This window comes from Telopea speciosissima, chromosome 7 (assembly GCF_018873765.1).
Source record: "Telopea speciosissima isolate NSW1024214 ecotype Mountain lineage chromosome 7, Tspe_v1, whole genome shotgun sequence".
Lineage (NCBI taxonomy): Eukaryota > Viridiplantae > Streptophyta > Magnoliopsida > Proteales > Proteaceae > Telopea > Telopea speciosissima.
The window spans coordinates 66784680-66811420 of NC_057922.1; the positions used below are offsets into that span (position 1 = coordinate 66784680).

Here is a 26741-nt window from a genome sequence, read left to right on the forward strand (position 1 = left end):
ATTTGGTTAATTAAATAACACGCGGAAAGTATAGCGTCACACATTTTTTGGGAACATGCATATGAATCATGAGGGACCTAGCAATCATATGAGGATCAAGTATCGAAGTTTCAATTTGCTCTTATAGGACGGATTAATCTACGTCTAGTTTCGTTAGATTCTTTACGTAAGATTGCAAAGGATTCTTGGCGACTAAAAGAAAAAGTTGAAATTTTCCCTATCGGTAAGGGATTCTTGATCTACAAGTTTTCTTGCGAAGAAGACATGGCTGCTATTTGGAAGAGAAGTCCTATAAGAGTAGAAGGTCAGCTTTGGCGATTCCAACTCAGGGAACTCGATTTCAATGTAAACTCAAAAAAGTTAACGAGACAACTTGTTTGGATCCATCTACCGGATCTTCCTTTCGAATATTGGAAGGAGGATATACTCTTTTCTGTTGCAAAGGCTGTTGGGAAACCAACTGCTCTGGACCGTCGAACAAGGGGAACTTTAGTGGGTCACTTTGCACGTCTTCTTGTTGATTTGGAAATTGGTGATCCACGTTTGGAGGAAATCAGTGTGGAAAGACAGCAAGTTGGTTCTTCTGATCCTTATTGTTTCAAACAAGCAGTCTGTACGAAGACGATATGGATCACTGTGGGTACTGCAGATAGGCCACACATAAATATTCCAAAGAAAGAAAAGAAAAGAATAATATCAGGTTGACTCTGATATTCCCAATTAGAATGAGAAAAATATGGTTGATGAACAGCGTGTTTCTATGGAGAATGGGTTGCAGCAGCGCCATACATCAACTCCTACCCCTATTGATAATATTAGGGACATGCATGATAATATCGATGATAAAAGCCATTCAGATCCTGATGCTGATTCTGAAACTCACGATAATATAAATGTGAGGCACCAAGAAGATGAATTCATGCCTGCTACTGAAGGCAGAGGACGTGGTAGGGGAAGAGGTACTGGGCTTGGAGTTGGCAGGTCTCCTGGACGTGGAGCAGGTCGTCCGCCAGGGGGAGGCAGATCTAAAGGTGGACAACAATCAAAAGGACGTGGTAGAACAAATGCTACTAATGATGCTGATCAGAAAATGAGAAGAGGTAACAATGATCTTGTTACACATGATCACGAAGCCATAATGTTGGAGATGATTCAGCCCTTAAAGAGATGGTCCAAAGTACTTATCGTGATGGCACCATTACTGTTAATTTTCAAGAAGTAGCAGCAGTAGATGCAGTAGCCATGGAGAAGGAACAACAAGTTAGTTCATCTCAAGTTGAGCTTCGAAAGTCTAGAAGAAAAGAGGATCAGACTGTAAAAAGGTCTCATTGCCCATCCTCCTTGTTAAGATATGTATCACGAGTAGGGATTTGTCCCTATCTTGATTACATAGTCTAGTTGCTATTTCTTTGCTATGTTTCCCACTGTAGATTAGATTCTCTTGTTTCCTTATTAGATTAGCTTCCTATTTTCTCTCCTTGGCTGACAAGGAGTTAGTTTCCTTTTCTAATGTAACTTTCTCTTGATTTTATTATAAATAAGACAATGGGAGAAGAGACTACTCCCACGTTACTGAGAGCTAACATAGTCAGCTGCCCTTCTCTTCTTCTCCCTCAATCTCTCTCTCTCTTCTCTTTACTTGGTACTGGTCAGACAGATCCTTGGTTTCGTTACATGGTATCAGAGCAGTAACCAATACCTGTTTCTCTCTGTGATTGCCGTTTTGAGAGTTGTCTTGGGTTTCCAGTTTGAAGAAGGAAACCCTAGTTCATAGAAGAAGAACTAGGGTTTCATATGGGATTCGAATGTTGACGACTGAAGTATTGTATGAAGAATCATACCTGATCAATTGACTCTGCTTCTCTGAAGTGTTTATTCTGATTTTGCTTCTGCTGGTTTCTTTGTTGCGATTACTGCTGCTATCGATCTGGTTTCTCGTAATATTGGTATTTCCGCTGGTTTTCTCGGTGGGTTTCTTCCTGCCTCGATTCATTGGTTTTCGCCTCTGGTTCACGGTGGAGTTTCACGCTGGAGGTAAGGTGATGAGTTCAATCAGATCGTTCGCTCCTTGTGTGAGACAGTCATGCTACTCGTTTACTTGGTAACCAGTTTCTTGCTGGTCCTATTTGCTTGCTGTTATTGTGTTTTGGTTTCTCCCTGGTTTCGATCTGACTTGCAACTACCGCCAAGGCTGATTTCAGGATCACCACTTCAACCATCGCTAATCTCTGGACTCAATATTGTGGGAATCAATAGGCCCTGGTATTACGTTACAGCATCTTAAATTTCAGGCTGAACCAAGCTTGCAAGAGAGAGAACTATTAACTGAATAATTTTGGGTTTCCGCTGGATTTGCTGGTTCTGTTGAGTCGTAAGGAAGAAGATAGCATCCTTCTCTACAATTCCTTTTATTTTATTTTAACCTAATTTTCCCATATTACCCCCATCTTATGTTACTATGCCCATATCACGTTACTTTAGCCTATTTTACAAGTATCACGTTACTTGTTAATCTTGGTTTTGCCTTATTTTATTCCAATAATGCCCCTCCATTAAAGCCCATCCACTTTTGTTTTTCCTACATTACCCCTCCCCTTGCTTTATTATTCAACTTTATCCTTATTTTATTTTCAATTACAAGTTTACCCTTGGCCCTGTTTGTGCTTTACTTGAATTTCTTTAATTACAGCCTTGCCCTTCCCTTTTCACATTGAGTTAATTACAGTTCTGTCATTAACCCTTGCATTATTGCTTATTGTGCACTTCGATGGATCCATACCGATTCCAGGATATTTTGATCTGATTTCCGCATTACTTGGGGATTGCGTGAAGTAATTACAGAATTACCATTGGACATATATATTTACCATATTATTATTTGGTGGGCCCTTGATCACATCAATATGGGGTTCCAATTTTGTGAAGATTGGCACTTGCATGACACTTATTTGCTACAGTGAGGGGAGATTGGAAATTATTTATTGGGATCTTACTTGCATGGAGATTACTTCTACCGTGAAGGAGTGAATTGGAGGTTATTGGGATCTTGTTGCAGCGCTAATCATGATTATTGGATATTTTGTGATGCTGATTATTAGTGGTCATTATTTGTCCACGTATAATGCTACACGTGAGGGGGAGATTGAAGATTATTATTCTCTTATCTGCTCAAGTCTTCAACTCAAGCATATTTTTATCTGATGGTTATTATTTATTTGTTCGGCCTCAGCAACAATTTTATCTGAAGATGGTATTCAACAACAATTCATGTTTATTTGGTCTCCAGCAACCTGACGTTGTCTGGTCCGTAGCAACCTTATGCTACACATTACTAGTGGGCCATAGCAACCTTATGCTAAATATTACCAGTGGGCCGTAGCAACCTTACAATCGTGGGTTTTGATATTGAGGCTTTCAGGCCTTGTGACCCTTGTGTGGGGTTTTGTGCCCTTTTGAGGTTTTTTGATATTGAGGTTTATGTGAGTGTAAGCCAAAACACTCTTGTTGTTGATGTTGCTGCTACGATATTGTGGGTTGCGGTTTTTGTACACTGCCGCCTATTTTTCTTGTTGCTGATTGGATTTGACAGGAAGATTATTATCTACTGAAAGTGCTGATGATTGGTGTACTTGAGTTGATACTACTACCTGAAAGAAGTTCTCCCTGTGCTCACTAGTGTCTACTACTATTGTTTATGCTCAAGACTGGTGCTCCTCTTAATCTATGTTCTTGTTATTCCAAGCTGGAGCTTTTTGATATATGTATACTCCAGTTTGAGGGGGAGTGTTAAGATATGTATCAGGAGTAGGAGTTTGTCCCTATCGTGATTACATAGTCTACTTGCTATTTCTTTGCTATGTTTCCTACTCTAGATTAGATTCTCTTGTTTCCTTATTAGATTAGCTTCCTATTTTCTCTCCTTGGCTGACAAGGAGTTAGTTTCCTTTTCTAATGTAACTTTCTTTTGATTTTATTATATATAAGACAAAGGGAGAAGAGACTACTCTCACGTTACTGAGAGCTAACTTAGTCGGCTGCCCTTCTCTTCTTCTCTCTCAATCTCTCTCTCTCTTCTCTTTACTTGGTACTGGTCAGACAGATCCTTGGTTTCGTTACACTCCTCAAATCAGTGATAATGTGTATCCTCTATTGGAATATTAGAGGAGTAAAGCGAGCCGATGCTAAAAGTGGTAACATGTTTTTCTAAATTACTTATGCCTGGCAAAACCAAATGTTGAGGTAATATGTTTTCCTTAACTGTTCTTTAACAAGCTTGGTTATTCATTCGACTTTATTCATAATCATCGTCATGATAAGGTTCCCAATCTTTGGGTTCTTTGGAAGTCAAATCTGTTACATCCCTCAATTGTGGGATTTTCTGATCAATACATAACTATATCGGTGGATTGGATGGGACAGCATCCTATCATCACCTTTGTGCGTGTTAACTGCTTCAGAGTGAAGCGTAGAGACTTATGGTCAGTCAATCAACCCCCATAATTTCCACCTTTGGTTCCTCAGCATGCTGTAGACAACTCCACTGCTAGGGTAATGGAGAGATTCAAGAAACTACAGCCGCCGGGTTTTCCAAGATCAGCTCGAGGCGATGGGCGGAGAGATGGATTAGTGCCCTGGAGAAGGCATTTGAAGTACTGGAGTGTACGGATGCACAAAAGATTATATGTATGGGCTATCGTTGCGAATGAAGTCGAAGCTTGGTGTCTTTGGATTGTTCTTGGTGATTTCAACGCTACACTCGAATCCCATGAAAAACAAGGGCCAGGAGCTTTTAATCTTGGGTCTGCATCTGATTTTGGTGCTTGAGCTAATTCTTGTAATCTCATCATGCTTAGTTCTCATGGGAGAAACTTCACCTGGACCAACAATAGAAGGATTGGTAATGTTAAGGCTGTGTTGAATCGCTCCTTTTGTAATGAAGCTTGGATTAATTTTGTTAGCTGAACCAAGAATGAGAGAATGGCTTGAGTGAATTGTTTCTTCACTTACAGCCCCTTCATTTATATCTTTTACTTATGAGCATAATTACAATGCCCTTGTATAGCCGACTATGCTTATATCAGGGGAATAAATAAAGAAAAAAGGACAAAACACCCAAAATACCCTTATCGGGTTACATAACTGAACAAATTTATTTCATGATTGTTCCCAGAGAGATACAAACTACTGCATCTGATCATTATCCAATTGGAGTCTATTTTGCATCTATTCTTGAGCCTCGAAATTGCCCCTTCAGGCTTAATAGATTCTAGATGGAGGATGATAGCTTTATGGATATTGTCAAGAATTCTTGGTGCATGGAAATTCAGGGATCCCCAATTTATAGGCTTTTTCAAAAGCTTAAAAGATTAAAGCCAATTCTCCAAGCATGGGTCAAAAATATTTTTCCAAATATCAATACTGTCGTAAAAGAAACAAAGGCTGCTCATGATGTTATTCAAGATACTATTGATTCTTGTGGGTTGAATGATCAGTTATTTGATGAGGAAATAGAAGCAAAGGCTGCTTATTCCAAGGCTCTTAAACTGGAAGAAAAGTTAGGCTAAATGATTAACTCAAACATATAGGAATTCAAAGTTTTTCCACTTATCAATGAAGCTGCGCAGATCGAAAAACCAAATCAGATGTCTAACTAAGCCTGATGGTTCAATTGTGGAAGGTAGCTCGGAATTGATTGATTACATCAGTGGGCATTATGAAAATTTTCATAGTGCATCCCCTACTGAGTCTCATGTTGAGCTCTTAGATTGTATTCCCAGGATCATTAATGAGGTGGATACCCTTAGTCTTGAAGCAATTCCTTCAGTTGAGGAAATCAAAGTTGCAATTTGGGAGTTAGATCCAAAGAGTTCTCCAGGTCCAGATGGTTTCTCAAGAGTATTTTTTAGGAAATGCTGGGATATAATTGAAGATGATACTTGCCAGGCTGTCAGGGATTTTCTAGTTTGGTATTATGCCAAGGTGAGTGAACAATTGTTTTGTGACTTTAATCCCTAAAGTTAATGGTGCTTCTTCCCTGGACAAGTTCTGGCCTATCTGTATGGGTAACTTTTTTTTTGGTCAAGATTATATAAAAAATCTTGGTCTTGAGACTCTCTCCTATGCTTCACAGGTTAATATCTAAAGAACAAGGTGCCTTACAAAACGGCAAGATCATCTTTGATAACATCAGTATGGCTTCTGAGTTAGCGAATTTAATGAACAGACTTATGAGAGGTAGAGCTCTTAGAATTAAATTAGATGTGTAGAAGGCCTTTGATACACTATCTTTGGAGTTTTTATTTGAGGTGCTCAACAAATCCGGCTTCAGCAGGAAATAGATTTCCTGGATTCGTTAACTATTTATTACTACCAAGATTTCTTTCTTATTAAGTGGTGGACCTGTAGGCTTATTTGGAGTTGGGAGAGGTCTTCGTCAAGGAGATCCATTATCTCCTATTCTTTTTATTATTGCAGAGGAAGCTCTATGTAGAGGATTGAAGGGACTCACCAAAGAAGAGAACCTAAAATCAATCAAATTGCCGCGAAGTATTGAAGTTCCAACCCATTTGATATTTTCTGATGACATATTTATTATTATGAATGCTTCTTCCAGGTATATCAATGGCCTGAAGAGTTTTCTAGACAAATATCACAGCTTTTCGGGGCAATACATTAATCTAGAAAAGAGTAAGTTCTTTTTGGGGAACATCTCACCATCTAGAAAGCAAGCAATTATATACACTAGGGATTCCTGTCTGCAAATTACCCATCAAATATCTTGGCATTCAGATTTCAAAGGAAGGGTTAGAAGAGAACCCTTGGTGCCCATCATGGACCAAATGAAGATTAAGATGGCAGGTTGGAACTTGGAAGGGAAGGCTTCTATCAATGGTGGGTCGAGTTGAGTTGGTTAGATCTGTTATATCTAGCATTCTAGTTCATAATTTCTCAGTTTATTGGTGGCCACCGAATCTGATTTTAACTCTTAAAAGATGGATGAAAAACTTTATTTGGACTGGAGATATTGAATGATCAAAAGTTATTGTTTTAAAGTGGGATATTCTCTGTAGACCGAAGATTGAAGGTGGTCTAGGAATTAGAAGATTGCGGGACATCAATCAAGACCTCTTATGCAAGTTAGCTTGGAAAATCAAGCATGGTGATTCTCTATTGTGTAAATTCTTCAGAGCAAGATTCCTTCATCCATCTGGCTCTTTCAAAAATCTTACAACTCTTCTTCTATCTGGCCAAGATTAAAAAGAGTGGGATTATATATCTTCTAAAGAGAGTTGGATTATTGGTAAGGGGAATAATATAAATTTTTGGAATGACACCTGGTTAGATAATCAGTCCATTGCTGAAACTTCAGAGCTCCAGCCTTCTCTATTCAAGGATTCAAAGATCGAAGTATCTGACTTCACCTTGAATAATCAATGGTCATTTCCAAGAGTTTCATCAACTAAAAAAATAATATTTTTGACGAAGCTAGCACTATCCGAATTCCACCTACGGAGGTTGAGGATAAATGCGTCTGGAGCCCTGTCACTTCCGGTACTTTTACCGTCCATTCAGCCTGGGATGAAATTAGACGGCGTAATCCTAAAGTTCCATGTTTTCATTGATATGGAATTCAAATCTCTTGCCCAAATTTTCAGTTTTTGGGTGGCGGTTAGTCTATGGTAAGCTACAAACTGATTATGCTTTGTGTTCTATTGGCTTTAATATGCGTTCTAGATGTGACCTATGCCAATCCTAATCAGAATCCCTTCAGCATCTTTTTCTGGAATGCAATTTTTCAAAGAAGATATGGTCTTGTATCCTTGATTGTTTTCAGCAGCATATGTATGAAGCAACTTCTATTCAAGAACTCATCCAATGGTGGACTTGGAAATCACGTATTATTTTCTTCCAAGGTGCATGGAAAGCTGGCTTTGTGATTATCTTATACAATATATGGCTGGGAAGCAACTTCAAAAGACATGAAGGAAAAAAGATAACTCAATTAATTTTCAAAAAGATCTTACAAGATCTTGGGGACATCAGTAGCAAATTAAAAGAGTGGGTCTCTACTGTTAACGATCTGATCTGTATCTCTAAATTGGTTGCTGCCGATCAAGTCTAGACCACCAGATCGTATTGTTGAAACTTATTGGTGCAAACTTGCATACCCATGTATCAAACTTAATATTGATGGTTCATCTCTGGGTAATCCTGGAAGGACTAGCAAAGAGGGGTCTTTAGAGACTCTCATGGAAATATTATTCATGGCTTTAAAGAAAATCTTGGATTAAAACTATCTTTGCTACTGAATTTTTAGCTTTAATGAGAGGGCTTCACTTCATCAAGGCGTTGAGATTCACTGATGTATGGAATGAATGTGATTCAGCCTCTGTTCTTCTTCTTGTTCAGGCAAATCAACTTCCATGATTTCTATGGCAAGATTGACTAAGTTGTCTGCAGTCTCTTCTAACTTCTATAAGTTTGAGGATCTCTCACTAACTTAGAGAATCCAACCCAATAGCAGACTACCTATCAAGGGATGAAACAAATTTTGGAGTTTCGGGATGAGTTAATACTTTTCTTGAAAGGATATCTTTTGAATGCCCATATATTGTTTTAGTTAGCTTTCTTCTGGGGAAGTCAGCCTTGTTGATGGCATTGCCGAAGATGGGGCTCTATCCTTTTTGTTCTTTGTAATATCTGGGAATGCCTAGGTTCTTTCTTTGTAATTTCCTTTTTTATTTAATACATTCATTCTGATTCCTAGTGGGGGGGGGGAAATGAGAGACCTAACAATCTCCAATAAATATCTGTTCTTCCATTCAACAACCCTATTCTATTGAGGTGTATAAGAACAACTAGTTTGATGAATCATACCATGACTAGAGCAAAAGGCCGAGATCTCACGCTAAGTATATTCAAGAGCATTATCAGACCGAAAAACTTTAATAGAAGCATCAAATTGAGTCTTTTTTAATGATAAAAATCTTTGAAAACAGAGCGAAACTCTGAAAGATTTTGCAATAAATACATCTATGTCAATCGGGAATGATCGTTTGCGAAAGGGACAAAATAAAAACATAATCTATTTTTGACACGACAAGGACCTCAAATATCAGAATGTGCTAAGGAAAATAAAGAGGACTTCTAGACACACACTACGAGAAGGACGACCGATGATGCTTCCTAAGTTCACATGTCTCACACTCAAGCCGAAACACCGATTTGTAACTAGGAACCATATGCTGAAGTTTGGATAAGGATAGATGGCCCAACCTATAGTGCCATTGAGTAGGGGAAAGGTCACCGGAAGTGGTAGTAGCAGCAGTAGAAGGTCCAGTGCAATTTTGATTGTAGAGTCTAGCCTGCTCAATAGTAAGGTTGCTCCATTGCGACTTAGTGGTCGCGTGTGTTTGACATGTTAAAATTTCCCGACACTGTGAGGTCGTCGATTGTGCGTAAGATCGGCAGCCAGCACTTTAGTATTTTCGGTCAATCAACTTTTGCATGGATCCTTTTGGTTTTTGATCTATTTTCTTGATCTCATGTCTTTCCATCTTCTTTCTACTAGGGCATCCCCTGTATGCGATGCGCCGTGTTGACGCCCGGATGCGGTGATAACTAGGCAAGGGCAAATGAGAGGAACTATGCCAGCCCAAAAACGTAGGATTAGATTAGCTTCCTAGAACATTGGATCCTTAACGGGTAAGAGCTTGGAGTTGATAGATGTTATGAGGAGATGAAGGATTAATATAGCTCGTATCCAAGAGACAAGATGGAAGGGTAAATATTTGACATTAATCAATATAATTTTTGACACAATAGATTTTGCCGGGAAAATGTTGAATGATGAAGTCCCAAATTCCTAGCCCCTTTTTCTGTGTGTGCTATGTGTCCAATATGGTAGTGGACAACTTCTTCTCTGACATCAGACATTAGTATTCTTGTCATGCAAAATATATTTTGCATGTGATTGTGAAAAAGGGTTCTGGGTATTAGGTTCCCCCCCCCACCCCCCCAAATGGCCATTGAGAAAGTCAAGTAGTAAGCTGTACTGCTATAATGATACTGATATAAAGACTTGAGAAATAAAAGTGACATGCACAAAAATGAATCGAACAATATAATCTTTTTCCCATATCTAATTGTGACCAAGGACCAAAACCTACGTATGGGTCATTTAATTAATATTTGTACTTGCAGAGTTGACGTATCTGAATTCTGCATGTATAAAATCATGTTATTTTCTGAGTTTTGGACTACCTGGTTGTGTTTCACACTCAAACTGCTTGTATGGATTTCATAGTCTTTGTTTTCAGATTTATCACTGGTACAACATTTTTCTGAAAAGTTATTTTGTTCTTATCGCTGTCTTTTTCAATGTTCTTTTTGCTGATGAAGCATCTGACCTCATTTCTTCTAGTATGGTGGTCAAAGGAGTTGTTTGTAAGAAAAATGTAGCCCACCGGAGAATGACATCAAAATTTCAGAAGCCTCGTTTTCTCATCCTTGGAGGAGCTCTTGAATATCAGCGGGTTTTGAATCTCCTCTCAAGTTTTGATACTCTTTTGCAGCAGGTTTCAATCATTTACCTTTGCATGTTCTTTAAATTTGTGCACTTGATAGTGAGAGTAAGGTGCTCATGCTGATATACATTGTTGTTGCCCTTACTTAACAGCTCGAGCTTTTGGGATAAGCGGTTGTAACATGGTATCATAGTAGGGAAGTTGAGTGTTCAATCCCTGGGAAGTGCAACGGGGTTCCCCGACACTTTCTCCCCTTGGTGCTACGTGATGGTGTGCATGAGTGTGTGTCACGTGGGGCCGTGTATGCATAGGCCTGCATGTGCAGGGGGTGTTGATATACATCATTGTTGCCCCTTTCTTAACAGCTCGAGTTTTTGTGATAAGCGGTTGTAACAGTTTATGCAGGAGACTATCTCACTCTCTTGGAATCTCTTTTCAGTTTATACATTTAGGCATTTATTGCTTGCTACTTTTCAAACAAGTATATTCTTTCCTGGACTTTGTTTTCTCATGGCTTTTACATCCTTAGGAAATGGACCACTTGAAGATGGCAGTTGCTAAGATAGATGCTCACCACCCCAATGTTCTGTTAGTAGAGAAGTCAGTCTCCCGTTTTGCTCAAGAGTACCTCCTTGCCAAAGACATATCACTTGTTCTCAATATTAAGAGGCCACTGTTAGAGCGTATAGCCCGTTGCACAGGTGCACAAATTGTCCCTTCGATTGATCATCTCTCCTCACAGAAGCTGGGTTATTGTGATACGTTCCACGTGGAGAAGTTACTTGAAGAGCATGGCAGTGCTGGACAGGGTGGGAAGAAATTGGTGAAGACATTAATGTTCTTCGAAGACTGTCCAAAGCCATTGGGTTGTACTGTAAGCGTCACAAAACTTTAGCCCCAACTCAATCTATTTTGGGTTGGGTATTTCAAAGTTTAAGTCATACTGACTGCAATATTTCTACAAATGGCATATTATTGGTTCAAAATCTTGGTAATTTGAATTGGTATATTATGTGATACTGCATTGGTACCTGCTGAGACCACCACTTTGTGTAGCTCACAACTTACCTGGGAGATCTTCGCTTCAATAATCAAGTTAATTGTGAACTTTACAAAGTTGCGTTGCAAAATTCAGTAAAAAAGGATGTAGATGGATCACTGAAACATTGATTGGAGGGTTGTTGAATGTGTTCTCCTAGGTCATGCACATCTATTGGTTGGTACAAGTACAACTGCCTATTTGTGTACCATGCGTTTTGGCATGCCATTTGTAGATCTTTTGTTCACCATTAAGAAAAATTGTAGACCACTCAGTTCACCTGTTGATTACATCGTTTATCATTCTGATATATGTCTGAAGCGGTAATTTGGAGATGAAAACCATGTAAGAGCACTAACATGATATTTGCTTTTGTTTGTTTTAGATTTTGCTCAAGGGTGCTAACGGGAATGAATTGAAGAAAGTGAAGCATGTAGTCCAGTATGGTATCTTTGCTGCGTATCACTTGGCCTTGGAGACATCTTTTCTTGCTGATGAAGGTGCTTCTCTGCCAGAACTTCCACTGAAATCACCAATAACTGTTGCACTTCCCGACAAGCCATCCAGTATAGATAGGTCCATTTCCACAATACCTGGTTTCATGGTTCCTGCTGCTGACCAGTTTCAGGAACCTCAACCTGCTAATGAACCACAAAGATCCAACAGGGACCCGTTCTCAGGTCTAACTCCACCAATCTCCTACACCTTCATTAGCAAAACTGAAAAGGAAAAGGCCCTATTTCCTTGTTCGCCTGAAGTCCCCAACTCCCATTATACAGGACCTGCAAGTGCCATCAACTCTTTTGTTTCTCTCCCTTCCTCGCCCCCTTCAGGACAGAGCCAAACCAAGCCTTCCCTAAATCATGCACTAGAGAATAAAACGGAAATTGACGTGGAATCTTTTGAGGCTAAAGCTGCATCAGCCAACAGAGGCCAAGTTGTTGTGAATGATAATCTTGTTACTAGTGGTTTTGGAGCTCTGGAGTCCCTGGGGAAAGGTGGAGTTGTGGTTAATGATACTGTTATTCATCATGACACCATGGCTGGGAATCAACCTGGTGCTTCAAGGTTGTTGCATCAAGATGGCAATAACTACCGTGAGGAGCAGGTGTCTTCTAAGGAAGAGTTTCTTCCATCCCCTTCTAATCATCAGAGCATTTTGGTCTCTTTATCAACCCGGTGTGTGTGGAAGGGGACTGTTTGTGAACGAGCCCATCTCTTCCGTATCAAGTACTATGGTAGCTTTGACAAGCCTTTGGGACGTTTTTTACGAGATCATTTATTTGATCAGGTCATCATCACATCCTTTTCTTCTCCTCCACTCATTCATTTATCTACACATTTTCTTTTCTCCTCCTCCCCTCTCCCCCCCCCCCCCCGCAAATAAAAAAAAAACCGGTTTTAACATTGACCGGAATCGTCTTTGTCAGAGTTACTGCTGCCATTCATGTGAGATGCCATCAGAAGCACATGTTCATTGTTATACTCATCGACAAGGCAGCCTCACGATTTCTGTTAAGAAGCTCCCGGAGTTTTCCTTGCCAGGGGAACGAGAAGGCAAGATCTGGATGTGGCATAGGTGCCTCCGGTGTCCAAGGACCAATGGTTTCCCTCCGGCAACTCGGAGAGTAGTGATGTCTGATGCTGCTTGGGGTTTATCCTTTGGGAAATTTTTGGAACTTAGTTTTTCCAACCATGCTGCTGCAAGCAGGGTGGCTAGCTGTGGTCATTCTCTTCACAGAGATTGTCTCCGGTTCTATGGGTATGCTTTATTCTGTATCAAGTGATGTCTTTGTATGGCAAATATATGGTCTGTTATAAAAAGCAGTTGCCACCTATGGATAACAAATCTGTATTTATTGCACATTGGCTGGCCCCTGCTACTTGATGAATCTCACTGAGGAGATTTCATTGGTTTAAGAGATCAATAAGGTTGGTTGATTTCAACCATCCAAGTTTATCAGTTGGTTTTGATTGGTCTAACTTTTTTTGGTTAAAAGTGTAATCTGCAGAAATAAAAGAAGAAGAAGAAGAAGAAGAAGAAGAAGAAGAAGAGAGGGGAAGAGAAGAAAAGAGAGAAGAGTTGCAGGCCGTAATAATATCTTCATTAATGAGGGAAAAACAATATATAGAGGGCTAGGGGCAGATCTGGAAAAAACCAGAACAAAAGACATAAAACCTGAGACCCATAGGGGATCTCGGTATTAGCGCCTACCTAGACCAATTGATGGGCCCCCTCAATACTTCTAACACTCCCCCTTAAGCTGGAGCATCTATGTCAATCATGCCCAGCTTATTACAAATATAATCATTCGGCCCACTACCCAAAGGCTTAGTAAACATATTTGCAAGTTTCTCTCCAGTTCTGACATGACTTGGAAGGATAAGACCACTTTGCATTTTCTCACGAACAAAATGACAATCAATCTCAATATGCTTCGTCCTCTCATGAAACACAGGATTTGAAGCAATATGAATGGCCGCCTGATTGTCACACCACAGCTGCATGGGAACCGAAGTTTTAAAACCCAACTCGGATAACAACTGTTGTATCCACATCAACTCACAAGTCAAATGTGCCATAGCTCTATATTCTGATTCAGCACTGGAGCGGGCTACATCACTTTGTTTCTTGCTTTTCCAAGATACAAGATTTCCTCCAACAAACGTACAATATCCTATAGTCATTCTCCTGTCAACTGGAGAACCTGCCCAGTCAGCATCAGAAAATCCTCAACTCTGTTATGACCATGATCTTGATAAACTACTCCTCTACCTAGGGCCTTCTTGAGATAACGTAACGCACGGATAACAACATCCCAATGAGTAGTCCGAGGGGAAGAAAGAAACTGACTCACCACACTAACATGAAAAGCAATATCTGGCCGGGTAACTGTTAAATAGTTCAACTTACCCACCAGTCTTCTATAGCTCTCCGGATCATCAAGAACATCTCCCCCTTCAGTGGTGAGTTTCACATTGTGATCCATAGGAGAGTCAATAGGTTTGGACCCAAGCATACCTGTCTCAGTAAGTAAATCCAACGCATATTTTCGCTGTGACAGAAAAACTCCCTTCTTGGATTAAGCCACTTCAATTCCCAAAAAATACTTCAACTTTCCTAAATCTTTAGTCTGAAATTTTTGTTGAAGATATGACTTTAAATCCACAATACCTGTTGAATCATCACCAGTAGTAATAATGTCATCCACATACACGATCAGAAAAATCTTCCCAGCACTTACGTGTCTATAAAAGAAAATGGTCACCCCCACACCTATGTAGACCAAACTCAAGAAAAACCTCAGTAAATCGACCAAACCATGCACGAGGGGACTGTTTCAGCCCATATATAGACTTTTTCAATCTGCAAACCAACATAGTTCTAAATCTTGCCGAGATCTCGAATATCTCGAGAATCTCGAGCTCCTCGAGATGAGATTACATATGAAACTTAAAACCTGCAGTGTTTCGAAAATTTCGGTTGAAATTTCGGCGAAATCTCAAAAATCTTGGATATCTCGACCTGCTATGATGTGGCATTCATATGTCATGCAAATGGAAGACAATGCACGTTGGTTCCATCGGACCATGAGTGGACTTGATCCAGCACGTCATAGTTCATATAAATAGACAGTCACAGACTCACACTATTGTATTGTTGAGACATGGAAGACTATGGTGTCTATGACATATGTATTGTTCACTGTACTTCAGTGTCTATTTAATATGCATTGTTCACTATACTTAGTAGTTTTTACTTCAAGTCCTTAACTATTTCTTAAATAATTATTCAATATTATGTGTCTTCATCCATTATTGCATAATTTACTTGTTTTATTTTCCCATTATGTCTCATAGCACTCAAACAATGTGTATAGGCAAATATTACATAAAGATTCGAATTTTACTGCCAACCAAGGGTGCAAATCCAAAACACAAAATTGATTTAAAAAAAAAAAAAACCAATTTGAAGATTTAAATATGTTTATTAAGCCTAAAACAAGCTTCTCTTAAAGTTTCGGAGCCAACTATGGCCATTAGCCCACCGAAACATCAAACCGAAAAAAAGGCACTATCTCGCCGAGATCTCGAGAATCTTGACCTGGTCGAGACACCTCCTCGAGATGAGTTTTTGAACCTTGGTTAAAAGTCCTTCCATAAAACTTGTTTTGATGTCCATGTCAGTGATGTCACACTTGGTAGGAATTCTCAAACTCAATAACCTGTTGTTGAGATATGTAAACCTGATAAGGGTATTTTGGGTATTTTCTATGTTTTATTTCCTTTATTTCCCTCTCTAGCTATCATAGTCGGTTATGGAGGATTATATTTGTAATTCTGCCCTATTAATGAAATCTATAAGTAAAGGGGCTGAGTGAAGACATAATTCACTCAAGCATTTTCAGCTCTCAATCATTCTTTCTCATCTTCTAACACGTAGGTACTGACAACTTTACGTTTCTGAGCAGTTAATTAATTTCCATGTATTATGCGATAATTCTTCAATTAATTTATGGTATGAAAAATGTGTTACAGAGTTTAACCTAAGTGATCAACTATAAATAAAGTAAATAATAATTAGTTAGTAATAAGATACATGATATATAATATTTAGGTTTCCTTCATTACCCGGATGGGATGCTCCCTTCACAGGGAGTTATTTATGCCACATGGACTACTGATTTGATCATTCTAGCCACTGGACATAGAGGGTATCATCTGGATAGGCCACATGTTAAATTTTGTGGCTCATCTCATATGCCCACCATGCATTGGACTCTTCCCCTCCTTTTTAGTGGTCAAAGTTTGATAAAACTATAAGCTGTCATGTGGCAGATAGAGCTGCCCATGGAGAATTTGTTTCCTCCACCAACTTCCATTCTTGTATTACTCTTATAATTTCCATTTTTTAGTAGTTTGAGCGTTGAATGAGTATGGCAGTTTTTTTGGCATGGCCAAATTATCTGGAAAGTGAGTGTCGTCCTTTTTATGTATTTATTGCCATGTTAGTCAGATGGTTGTGTTAAACCTCATTTGCTAGATGCCCAAGATTCTGGCCCTTTGATATGTCTTAGGTGGTAGACACAAAAAGCTAATCAGATTGATTGTGCTCCACTAATGATATATATATTTCTGATGTATGGCCTAGGATTTAGGGATTGAGTTGGTCCTAGCCAATCCCGAGTTATGGCTGATACGGTCAATATTTGCCCAATCCATGAGGGGAGATCCGAGTATAATGCAGTATCTGCTGGATTGGTCATGGCCAGTCTCTTAGTTAACTTGGCTGATATGGCAGTTACGATCCCGATACCTAAATGACTAAATCAATATGTATAACTATTTCTCTTTCTCTCTCTCTCACCTGTTCTTATATCTGCAGGTTCGGGAAAATGGTTGCTTGCTTTCGTTATGCTTCGATTGATGTCCATTCTGTCTACCTTCCACCCTCAAAACTTGATTTTAACCGTGAAAATCAGGAGTGGCTACAGGAAGAAGCAAATGAGGTTGAATGATCAAGCCAATTTGAAAGATTTTTTTAATTGAAGTTTATGACTTTACATGACCCATGGTAATTGATTCTTTGATTTTGTGTGTAACAGGTGGTTGACAGGGCAGAACTTCTATTTACTGAAGTACTCAATGCTCTTTGTCTGATTGCAGAGAAAAGATCAGGTGCTGGGTCAGTTAACAACAACTTGAAAGCACCTGAATCAAGACGCCGCATTTCTGAACTAGAAGGGATGTTACGAAAGGAGAAGGCAGAATTTGAGGTTGTGCCTTGTGATTGCTGTTTGTTTTCCTACTGAGTTAGGACTCTCATTTATAACACTTAAATTTGCACACTTGACACCATCTTTTCTATATGGGGCTATTGTGCGAAGCCAGTCTATCAGCGGGTGAGCTCTTGGATGCACTACAAAACCCAGTAACATGTATGGGTTGACTTCAGCTTCCCATTCGAGAGAAAGAAAGAAAGAGACTTAGATGAAAAGTGTTATCTAATAATGGCTGTTCTTAGGATGTCTAATATGATCTGTGAGCCATATTCTATTCAAGAGTTGGCTGACAATTTGCTTTGCTACGATTGATGCCCTTGTGGACCTTGTTTACCATAAGGGGCAAGTCATCCAATGTGAGAGTCCCTTCTTTGCTCCCGTTTGACTGATGTGCATGCAAGTGCACATGTACAATACCACCCCCCCCCAAAAAAAAAAAAAAAAAAATAAATAAATAATATTGACTTGTTTAAGTTTGCTGGTTCCCCTTGCCTTTCTTCTCTCTCTCTCAAAAGAAGAAATCTGACCTGTAATTGCTTTAGTTTGTTGTTCCCCCCCTTTCTGGTTGGCATTTTCTTTTCAAGTATGGAAGAAAAACCTGTTTCAAGCATGCAGGTTCTGATTGTTTTGTGAACATTATTCAGGAATCTCTCCAGAAAACACTAAATAGGGAGCCTATAAAAGGCCAACCTGTAATTAATATTCTTGAGATCAATTGGTTGCGGAGGCAGTTGCTATTTTATTCTTATGTCTGGGACCACCGCCTGATATATGCATCCAGTTTAGACAACAGCATTCATCAGGAAGGGCTAAACAGCTCCACACAGAAACGAAAGGAGAAGGATTCAAGTAATACCGAGAAGCTTGTCGAAATGAATTTGTCTCCTAGGCCAGATGGTGGTTGTACCAGTACTGATTTGCTTGCAGATCTGGGGCCTGATGAAAGCTTTAGTCAAGGAAGTGAAATTGGTGATGTCGCTTACCAGCCTGGCCTAGTTCCTCAATCAAATGACATAGATCAGGATCGAAATCACAAAAATCAGGGCTTGGCTCATGCTTCTGCTAGCAGTAATCTTGGTGATCAATCTGATCCTTTGGAATCTGGGGTAGTTGTTCGAAGGGCCCTCTCAGAAGGGCACGCCCCTCTCATGGCAAATTTGTCAGACACCCTTGATGCAGCATGGACGGGTGAAAATCACCCTGGAAGTATCAATCCGAAGGAGAATGGCTATGCATTTTCTGATGCAGTTATTACAGATTCTTCAGTTGTGGTAGAGGCCGCTTCATCAACGAGGTCTATTTTGGAAGAGCATTTGGAAGACCACGGTGGGGTTGAGGTAACCCGATCTACTGAGCATGCATTACCCATCAAGTGTCCTGACATTATGGAAGACTCTACAAGCTGGATAGGGATGCCTTTTTTGAACTTCTACCGTTCTTTCAACAAGAACTCCTCTGGGAGTGCTCCAAAGCTTGATACTCTTAATGAGTATAATCCTGTGTATGTCTCATCTTTCCGGGAGTTGGAACGTCAAGGTGGGGCCAGGCTGCTTCTGCCTGTGGGTGTCAACGACACTGTTGTGCCAGTTTATGATGATGAACCCACAAGTATTATTGCATATGCTCTGGTCTCACCTGATTACCATCTCCAGATATCCGATGACTGGGAAAGACCAAAGGATGGTGGGGAGTCTTCAGTTTCACTACCTACTTTTGATTCGGTAAATCTTCACTCACTTCATTCCTTTGATGAGACATCCACTGAATCTTTAAGAAGCCTTGGGTCTATAGATGATAAGGCATTGCATGTCAGAGTTTCTTTCACAGACGATGGCCCTCTTGGAAGGGTGAAGTATAATGTGACTTGTTACTGTGCAAAGAGGTTTGAGGCCTTGAGGAGGACATGTTGCCCATCTGAGTTGGACTTCATAAGGTCACTTAGTCATTGTAAGAAATGGGGGGCCCAGGGAGGAAAGAGCAATGTATTCTTTGCAAAAACCTTGGATGATAGGTTTATCATCAAACAGGTTACAAAGACAGAGCTGGAATCTTTCATCAAGTTTGCTCCAGAATATTTCAAGTACTTGTCTGAATCGATCAGCTCTGGAAGCCCCACATGTCTGGCAAAGATTCTTGGGATTTATCAGGTACAACCTTTCCATTTAAGTTCAACTTGTCACAGCTTCCAAATTTATTTATTCATTTATTTTAACTCTCTTTAGATATGTCTTCCAGCTTTAGTAAGACTTCTCCTGTATATGATTAGCTTTCTTGGTTTAATTGATTGGTTTTTTGGCGGTTTAGGAAATCCTATCCTCCTACCTCCATGAAGGCCTGCATTCCTAGCATCGCTTTTATGACCTATTAGATCTTGTTCTGTGCTGTTTCTGCTGAATTGGGTATTAAAACGCTATCCAGAACAAGAAATTGTTTCTTATTTGTAACAATACCATAGTAAGTTCGGGAACGGCAATAATACGTGTACGGCTACGTACGGCAATTTAATGAACTACATGGCAATAATCCTTTTAAAATATCCGGTGCAGTAAAACACATACGGCAATGATACGGTACGTGTTTAATACGGTCGCTTTGTAAAAATCTGGGAACAAAAATACGGGCATATATGCACCATGCAACAAGCATGTACACCTAATAAACACAATAATAGCATTTGCTGATGTTCCCAAATTTGAATATTGATGCACATCATTAATTTTTACATTACAAATTTGGGTTCAAATGCTGCATTCATCCTCAATCACCCCATCCCAATTGACTTGCTGATCCCCTTTGACTGCCCAAGTTGGATCGATCGGATATCAACCAACTTGTTTACCAAAACTAAAAACAAGGGATATCAACCAACTTGACTCGGTATTTAGTCAGGATTATCAATAACCGATCCCATATCCAAGCCCTAAATCCTTGCAAATCAAGCAGTTATTAACGTAGGCAGCAGTCACCAATAACTTGGCTATTGTTTGTTAGAAAATTTCCGTAGCAGGATTAACAATAACCGATCCCATGGCCAACCTCAAAGTTTATCTACATCACATATCTCAAATTGGAACACCATCACCTAAAAAGTTTGCAAATGTGACCCGTCTTTTAGTCTCCATAAAAATGAAAACCAGATTTGAAAGGACCATTGCAGAATCTATTAAAAATAGTAGAGGACAAGAAGCTAAAAACACTAACGAAATGAAAAAGAACAAAGCGATCATCTGAAACAGACCACTAATGGCACCTCTTCATTACTTTTCTCTTTAATTTAGAGAGAGAGATGGGTTTAGATTTACAGAAAAACCTGCAAGAGCAATTCTCGTTGACTTTCCATAGACGGAGAAGAAGAAGAAGGGGGGCAGGGGCTCAACTCGAGGTATTTGAATCAATATTCAAGAACTTCAGTTGCCGACCGCCACTGAAACCATCCAACAACAATCTGAATGGAGCCGGAGAAGAAGGGGGCTAGGCTGCTAGGGTTCCAACTTCCAACCCCAATGCTCGTTGGTTTCGTATTTTGAAGGGCGAGGGTTTGGTGAAGAGTTTCAGTCGCCGGCGGCTACTGATATCATCGATGAATGTCGAATGGAGCCAGAGAAGAAGGGGGCGGCCGCCGCTAGGGTTCCATGGTGGTGTATTGAGTCACTTCTGAATGGCAACAGTTAGGGGATTTAGGGGTTAGGGGATTTTGGGAATTTAGGGATTGAAGGATCAATTATTTTTTAATAAAAAACATAAACGTGTTTCGCATATTATATGCGTTTTGTACGTGTATAATACTCCGGACCTTAAAAGGCGCATATAATACCATATCTATGCATTCGTATGGGAAAAAATGTTTTTTTTCTTTCAATTATACATTCGGATTCGAGTATAATACGTGAATAATATGCGAATTTACTAACTATGCTGAATACCAGCAACCACAGGGAGAAAGAGAAGAGAATGAGAGAAGAGGCTGAGACTGCTAAGAATAGAATGCAGGCTCTATGTCTCTGCACCTCCCCCAGTTTCTGAAACAGCCCTTTTCTTCCTCATCTTGGCTTTGTTGAAGCTTGGACCTGGCCCATTGGAGTAGCCCTAGGGTCCCTTTTCAAGCCCCCAAAACATTGGTTGCAAAGGAGGAAAGCCCAAGGTCTGCAACTCACTTTTTATGCTGCTGCTACAGTAACTTCGCCAGTTCTGGGAAGTTTTTCTTGTTTTTCCTTCATCCAAGGTCAGTTGGAGATGAAATCAGGTCCTGTGGAGTCGCCTTAGAGTCTACTTTCAATCCTATATAGGCTCAGCTGGTGATATCTAGCCCTCTTTCTCTGCAACTCCAAACTGTGATGCTCTATAATGCTGCCAGTTGTTGAAATAATGACTGTTTTGTGATATACTACTGTATTGAACCTATTTGATGGGTTTTATTTTCTGAGTTATATTGTTTCAAGATTATGGGTTGTTTTATAATGGATAGAAGGTGCTACTGGTGAAGAAGGGAGCTACCAACCTAGATGGTATGTGATACTTTCAGCTGCTTGGTGTTGGTGAGGTGCGTTGTTTGAGTCTCACGTGTTGTTGTATGTGTTCAGTTTTAGAGAGGAAGGAGAAGAAGGAAAAGAGAGGGAAAGAGAAGAGCACATACGGTTGTGTTTAATCTCATCTATCTCAAACTAGAGACAAACTTCCTTATATTGAAAAAGAATAACTAATTACACAGGGGCCCCTGGCCTTATACAAATAACAGAAGAAATATAAAATACATGTGGTTATATACAAGAATACCCTTAAACTCCTATTCTTAACACTCCCCCTCAAGTGGGTGGTATATGTCATACATACCCAGCTTGTTAATATGATCAAAGTGATGAGTGCTAAGTCCTTTGGTGAAGATGTCGGCCACTTGTTCATTCGTCTTCACAAAAGGGGCAGATGGTCTTTGACTCAATCTTTTCCTTGATAAAATGTCTATCAACCTCAACATGCTTGGTCCTATCATGTTGCACTGGGTTCAGGCAATACTTATGGCTGCCTTGTTGTCACAATATAAACTCATAGGTTTGATGAGTCTCAAATCCCAATTCTGAACAAGTCTCTTGACCACAAGACTTCACACACTCCGTGAGCCATAGCTCTAAATGCGCCTCGGCGCTTGACCTAGCCACCAGAGGTTGCTTCTTACTTCTCAAGTAACCAAATTCCCACCAACAAAAGTACAGATATCCGAAGTGGATCTTGATCGAAATAGATCCAGCCGATCGGCATCGGTGTATGCTTCGATCCTCAGTGACCATTTCTAGAGAAGAGAAGACCTTTTCCGGGCATGACTTTAAGTATATCGAGGATCCTATACTTGCATCAAGATGTCCCATTTTGGGTGCATGCATAAACCGACTTACCACGCCAACAAGATAGGCTATGTCCGGTCGGGTAAAGGAAAGATAGATTAGCTTGCCTACTAATCTCGATATTTTTCAGCATCTGAGGGCTCACCACAATCTTCTCCTAGTTTGTGATTCGATCAATAGGAGAGAAGGTTGGTTTACACCCTAAGTACCCTGTCTCGTAAGTAGATCAGGACAAACTTCCTCTCGACAAACACGATCCTTGCTTGGATCTTGAAACTTCAATCCCGGAAAATACTTGATGGACCAAGATCTTTGATCTCAAACGCCGAGCCAAGTAAAGTTTAAGCTTTGTGATTTCAGTTTCATTGTTCCCCGTGACCACAATGTCATCAACATATACAATAAGAGCTGTAATAGTGTTGCCCTTCCTTTGTATAAACAAAGTGTGATCAGCTTGACTTTGGATGTATCCATTACGTTGAATAGCTTGCCTAAACCTCTCAAACCAAGCCTTAGGAGATTGTTTAAGGCCATAAAGCGCTTTCCGAGGCGACACACTTTTCCATTGCCACTAGGATGCTTGAACCGGGGGAGAGTGCATGTAGACTTCTTCTTCTAAGTCACCATGTAAGAAAGCATTCTTTACATCAAGCTGGTATAATGGCCAATCAAGGTTTGCAGCCATTGAGAGGAGTACCGAATGGAGTTATGCTTGGCCACTGGAGCAAAGGTTTCACGATAATCGAGTGCCATACACTGGGTATAGCCCTTAGCAACCGTCTTGCCTTATATCTCTCGATACCATCGGACTTGAACTTTGTGAATACCCATCCGCATCCAACGGAACTCTCCCCTTTGGGAGTTCAACAAGATCCCAAGTGTGGTTCTTCTCAAGGGCCACCATCTCGGTATTCATTGCTTCTCTCCATTTTGGATCAGCCATGGCCTCTACTACATTCTTAGGAATAGAGATGGAGGAGATAGCCACCGTGAAAGCAATACTGTAGGGGAGACAGAATCATAGGAGACAAACTTGGCAATGGGATTAGTACAAGCTCGAGTTCCTTTGCGGTGAGCAATAGGAAGATCTAAGTCCGAGGGTGTAGGAGTAGAGGAAGGTATACTGTCTCGGGATGAGGAGACGAAGGAGGATTTTGGCGGTCTTACGTATAGGAGCCATGAAGGAGGATTTCTCTTGTCCTTTGTGTACACAAGTAGCTCCCCGCTCTCTGTTCACCTCTGCGCTCGGAGACTCCCCTCAACAACGAGTATCCTCGGACCTTTTCTTTCCCTTGTCAATTTGAAATGGGAAATAGGGACGAGAGAGAGAAGGAAATGATAGAAACTCGGGAGCCTCTTCAACCTCACTACCACGACACTCCCCCTGAAGAGGTGGTGAAAATACGGGAGATGTTCAAAGAAAGAAACATCTTTGGAGAGAAGCCACCGACGGGTAGGAGGGTGATAACATGTGTAGCCTTTAGAGGTAGAGGAATACCCAAGAAAGATGCCCGAGGACTTAGGATCCAATTTAGTGTGGGCAGATTTGCTAAGATGGACATAGCAGATGCAACCAAAGACCCGTGGGGAAGTGAAAAAGAAGAAGAAAGTAAGGGTAAGACCGCAAGAGGTACTTTGAAGTTCAAGACACTGGAGGGCATATGATTGATAAGAAAGACTGCAGTGAGTAAGGCATCGGACTAAAAGGTTTTGGAACATGCATTGTAAACCAAAGAGACCGGGCTACTTCCAAGGTGGCGGTTTTTTCTTTCAAGCAACCCCATTTTGTTGAGGGGTATCAACACAAGCCACTGGTGGATAATGCCACGGTCGGAAAAAAGGACTCCAAACCACCATACATATACTCTCCACCTTTATCGGAACGGACAATCTGAATACGAGTTTGAAAGCGAGTGTAAACCAACTCATAAAAGTTTTTAAATGCAACATAGACATCACTCTTTTGTTTCAAGAGATAAACCCAAGTAACTCGAGAGAAGTCATCAATAAAGGAGACAAAGTAGCGGAAGCCACGTAAAGAAGTAACAGGGGAAGGGCCCCAAACATCGAGTATGAACAATGTGAAAAGGTGAAATAGATCTATTCTAGAAGATGGATAAAGCTGTCTTACAACTTTTTGCAAAAAGACAAGGTTCACAATGAAAAACATGATTGACAGGAAAAGAGGTAAATAAATGTGGCAACATTTTTCTCATAATGAAAAGGAAGGATGTCCCAAACGCCGGTGCCAAAGCAAAATGTCCTCCGTATGCGTCCGCCATGTTGCCCACACACATAAGATTGAGCTATCGTCGCGGGGAAGCACAAGTGTCCGAACATATAATCCATCGGTCTCACGTCCATCGCCAATCACTCTCTTCGTCACCAAATCCCGAAAAGACAATGGGTAGGAAAAATGTGACAAAGCGTTCAAAGATTTAGTCGATTGGCTAATGGAAAGAAGATTAGTGGCAAAGTTGGGAACATGAAGACAGACTTCAAAGGGATAAGTGGAGTAACTTGGACATCTCCCTTACCGAGATGGAAGAAAGGGAACCATCAGCAATTTTTACCTTATCTTTTCCGAACAAACCGAGTAGGAGTTAAAAAGCCGAGACCTACCGGTCATGTGATCCGTGGCCCCCGAGTCAATTACCCAGTGTAGTGGCGGATGAAGTAGAGACTGTAGAAGCGATGGAAGTAGTGGGTGCGGTAGAGGAGGATCCATCCAAGTGTGCTACAATCCGACGAAAAGCTGCTATGTCTTCTTTGGAGAGGGAGGATGAATCGGACTCATGAACCCAACATGGGCTTTAGGCCCATTCTTCTTCGGTCCTTTCTGTCCTCCAGGATGCGGTAGAGGGTGGTTTCCAGAAGATCCCAACAAAACTCCTTTTTATGCCCGGACTTGCCACAATAGTCACGGGAGAATCGGCCTCTACCGGCCCCCTTAGTGAAGGGAGGACGGTCTGTGGAGTGGATGAAACAAGAGCGAGCGCTCAACAGTGGGAGTGGTCTCCATAGCACTTCTACGCGTCTCCTCGCTCTGTAAATAACCACACACCTCCTCCGGGGAGGGAAGACTTGGTCGGCCAAGTATACGTACCCGTATGGGTTAAACTCGAGTTAAGACCTCGAAGGAGCAGGACCCTCTCCTTCTCAAATAAGCGATGCACTTTAGGCTCATCAACAGACTGTGGAGATCTCTGTAGTGATCATACTCCTCCCAAAGTCCCACAACAAGGCTATAGTACTCGGAGATACTTTTGTCACCCCGACGCAGCTAACAATCTGTTGAAGAAGTTGATAAACCTTTGTAGAGTCCCCACTCTATCAAAAATACGAGCAACACTATCCCAAATATCTTTGGCTGTCTCCTTGCTTTCATAAACCTTCTTCCAATCTCCGGCTTCATTGAAAAAATGAGCCAAGTCATCACAAGGGAGTTCTCGGTTTCCCATTTAGAGTAACCCGGATCATCAATGGAAGGGGCCTTAAAGCTCCCGGATATATATCCCAACTTCCCCTACTTGAAGGATAAGCTTCGTTGACCGTGACCAATCCAGTGATTGTTACTATCAAGCTTAACAATGGGGAGTTGAACATTTGGATTCTCATATGATAGAGGGATTGGAAGGCTGTAATGTGATGGGAAGTTCGAGATGTCTCAACAGTTTTTCACCCATTGTGGTTTTAAAACAAACACTTGAGAGGAGCAATCAACAGCACTTCAGCAAGAACAATAGATTCCCAGTAAAAAAAAAAGAGAGGTAACCTAGACCCAAAGCTTGAAAAAACTTGTAGAGCCTCACACAAACAGAAAACAGCGCGGAGTAGAAAAGAAAAGTCTTCCTTACCAAGAAGCGACGGTGGGTAGTCCAAAACAGCTCCCAAACAAAGCTCTAGTGAAGAGCTATTGCCAATCCCACTCTGGTGGCGGAAAAGCAGGCGAAACAGTCTGGCCGAGATTCACTCCTGTCCCTTGGATGCTCCCAAGCGGCTTGAGATGACACTGATAGGAAGAAAGGTAACCTCCAAACGAAGCTAGAGCACTTGG

At 40.7% G+C, this 26741-nt stretch overlaps 1 protein-coding gene across 2 annotated transcripts in view; it reads left to right on the forward strand.

Annotated features, from left to right (window-relative positions):
• Positions 1-26741, forward strand: part of LOC122667021 (1-phosphatidylinositol-3-phosphate 5-kinase FAB1B-like) — a 65057-nt gene that overhangs the window by 18400 nt on the left and 19916 nt on the right. For both annotated transcript variants that reach the window (XM_043863174.1, XM_043863175.1), the window contains 7 exons: positions 10424-10577; positions 11056-11400; positions 11951-12856; positions 12996-13327; positions 16952-17075; positions 17172-17342; positions 17993-19495. In XM_043863174.1, the coding sequence (XP_043719109.1) occupies positions 10424-10577; positions 11056-11400; positions 11951-12856; positions 12996-13327; positions 16952-17075; positions 17172-17342; positions 17993-19495 (3535 nt within the window). The remainder of the gene's footprint in view (positions 1-10423; positions 10578-11055; positions 11401-11950; positions 12857-12995; positions 13328-16951; positions 17076-17171; positions 17343-17992; positions 19496-26741) is intronic.